General features: G+C 40.6%; 2 protein-coding genes across 2 annotated transcripts in view; one reads left to right on the top strand and one right to left on the bottom strand.

The window, feature by feature from the left end:
* Positions 1-1,107, top strand: CBG20036 (the record flags this gene model as incomplete). Its single annotated transcript, XM_045235286.1, has 6 exons — positions 1-111; positions 192-493; positions 534-645; positions 690-876; positions 921-978; positions 1,030-1,107. Coding segments are annotated over 6 exons (848 nt in total), but the record flags the coding sequence as incomplete, so codon positions are not given.
* CBG20033 overlaps positions 1-1,582 on the bottom strand; it is a gene marked incomplete at both ends in the record, with an annotated part of 17,050 nt that overhangs the window by 13,946 nt on the left and 1,522 nt on the right. The gene's annotated exons all lie outside the window — the stretch shown is intronic.

Below are 1,582 nucleotides of genomic sequence, written 5' to 3'. Positions count from 1 at the left end.
ACATTTATGACAACCCAACTACGAATGATTCGAATGACGATGTAATGGATGAAAATGAAGCGTTCGAAAGTAGTGGTGATGACGCAAACGAGCCGACAATGGACTTCTTCAGTTAGTTTTAGCTAAAATTTGTAAGCGTTGTAGAAGCGAAATTTTTGTACACGCATTGTCTGTAACTGTATGTAATTCAGACATCGAAAATGCGGTATCGTATGTTGCTGTCATTTTTCTTCACAACAACTTTTCCGACTCAGTCGCGAAAGACATTTTTCATGCTCATGTGGTAGCAAGAATCTCTTCTATCAGCTCAGCGAAAAGCTCGAAATTCGCGTTGAATGACTTGAAAAAGCGACTTCTTGAAATTCCTCACATCTTTCCTGGCGAAGGAATCTTCTGTCGAGTTCATTTGGGCGAGGTTAATTTTTCAACTCCCCCGAGAGGAACAGGATCATCCAATCAACTGATGAACATATTCAAAACGATTTTTCTCAAAGTGAGTAACTCATTTTATAAAAATGCATCAGCTATTTTAGCTCGTATCACCTCAATACTTAATTTGGACTATTTCCTATCGCCCAAACAGTGGAAGGCGTGGCGACAAACACTTCGATCGTTTCCCAGAAACGTTAGTGACGGTGCTTAAAGGTGTGTAGATTTTGGTCTCGGATCACATTATTCAATATTTTCAGATTTCGGAATGGACGCCATCGCAAATTACATCCCCACCCGACTTCTTCCAGCCGACGCCGATATGGACGAAAAGTTCGTGAAAAGATTGACATACCCATTCGAGGAAGCTTGTAAAAAGATTGTTAGACCCCGAAACTCTTACGAGTCAGCTGATAAGCTTGTTCGTCACGCAATTCATGGTGCTTTGTAAGTTTTCAGAAAACTCTTCTTCAAAAATAGATATTTTCCAGGCAACTTCTTCGCACGTATCATTATGACACAGCGAACGGGATTCTCGTGAATTGCAAGGTGAGAAAACTAATATTCTTTACATCCAAGCTAAATTTTACATTTTTGCAGAAAAGATCGGAGTGTTCGACACATTTGACGTGGAAAGACTACAAGTCTAAACTAGAAGTTGGAGACCAAGATGCCTAGGAGACAAAGTTTGGAGATCGCCTTATAATTTTCGTTGATCGAATTGTTTCATTTAACATTTTTGTTTTTTTCTGTTTTCCTTTTCTGTTTCTCACCCTTTCCTGTTATTTTTTCTATTTTCTAAAATAAAATGAATAGTGTTTTGCAAAGCTAGCAAACATTAACATGTTTCAGGAAGAAGGGGAACAGCGGGAAGGGAAGGGGCCAGAGCGGGCTTTCTACAAGTGGGCAAACGCTGGGCAGAAGCTCTCCTAAAGCTGGGCATGGTTTGAACTATGAAATGCTAGAAGTTGCCTGGCGTTGGGACAAAAGCTGCCCAGAGTTGGGGAAGAAGTTGCCCACATTTACCGAGTAGCGGCCGTGTGTGAGTTTTCTAGTCCCCCCGGAGGAAGAAGTGCGCGAATTCGAATTTATTTCCGATTTTGAGTTTTCTTTTCAAACATTTTTCAGGTTTTTTGAAATACCCGGGAGAACA

Source organism: Caenorhabditis briggsae (genome assembly GCF_000004555.2).
Source record: "Caenorhabditis briggsae complete genome, chrIV, whole genome shotgun sequence".
NCBI lineage: Eukaryota > Metazoa > Nematoda > Chromadorea > Rhabditida > Rhabditidae > Caenorhabditis > Caenorhabditis briggsae.
The sequence above is the reverse complement of the archived record's forward strand: the minus strand, read 5'-3'. Positions and strand labels throughout refer to the sequence as shown.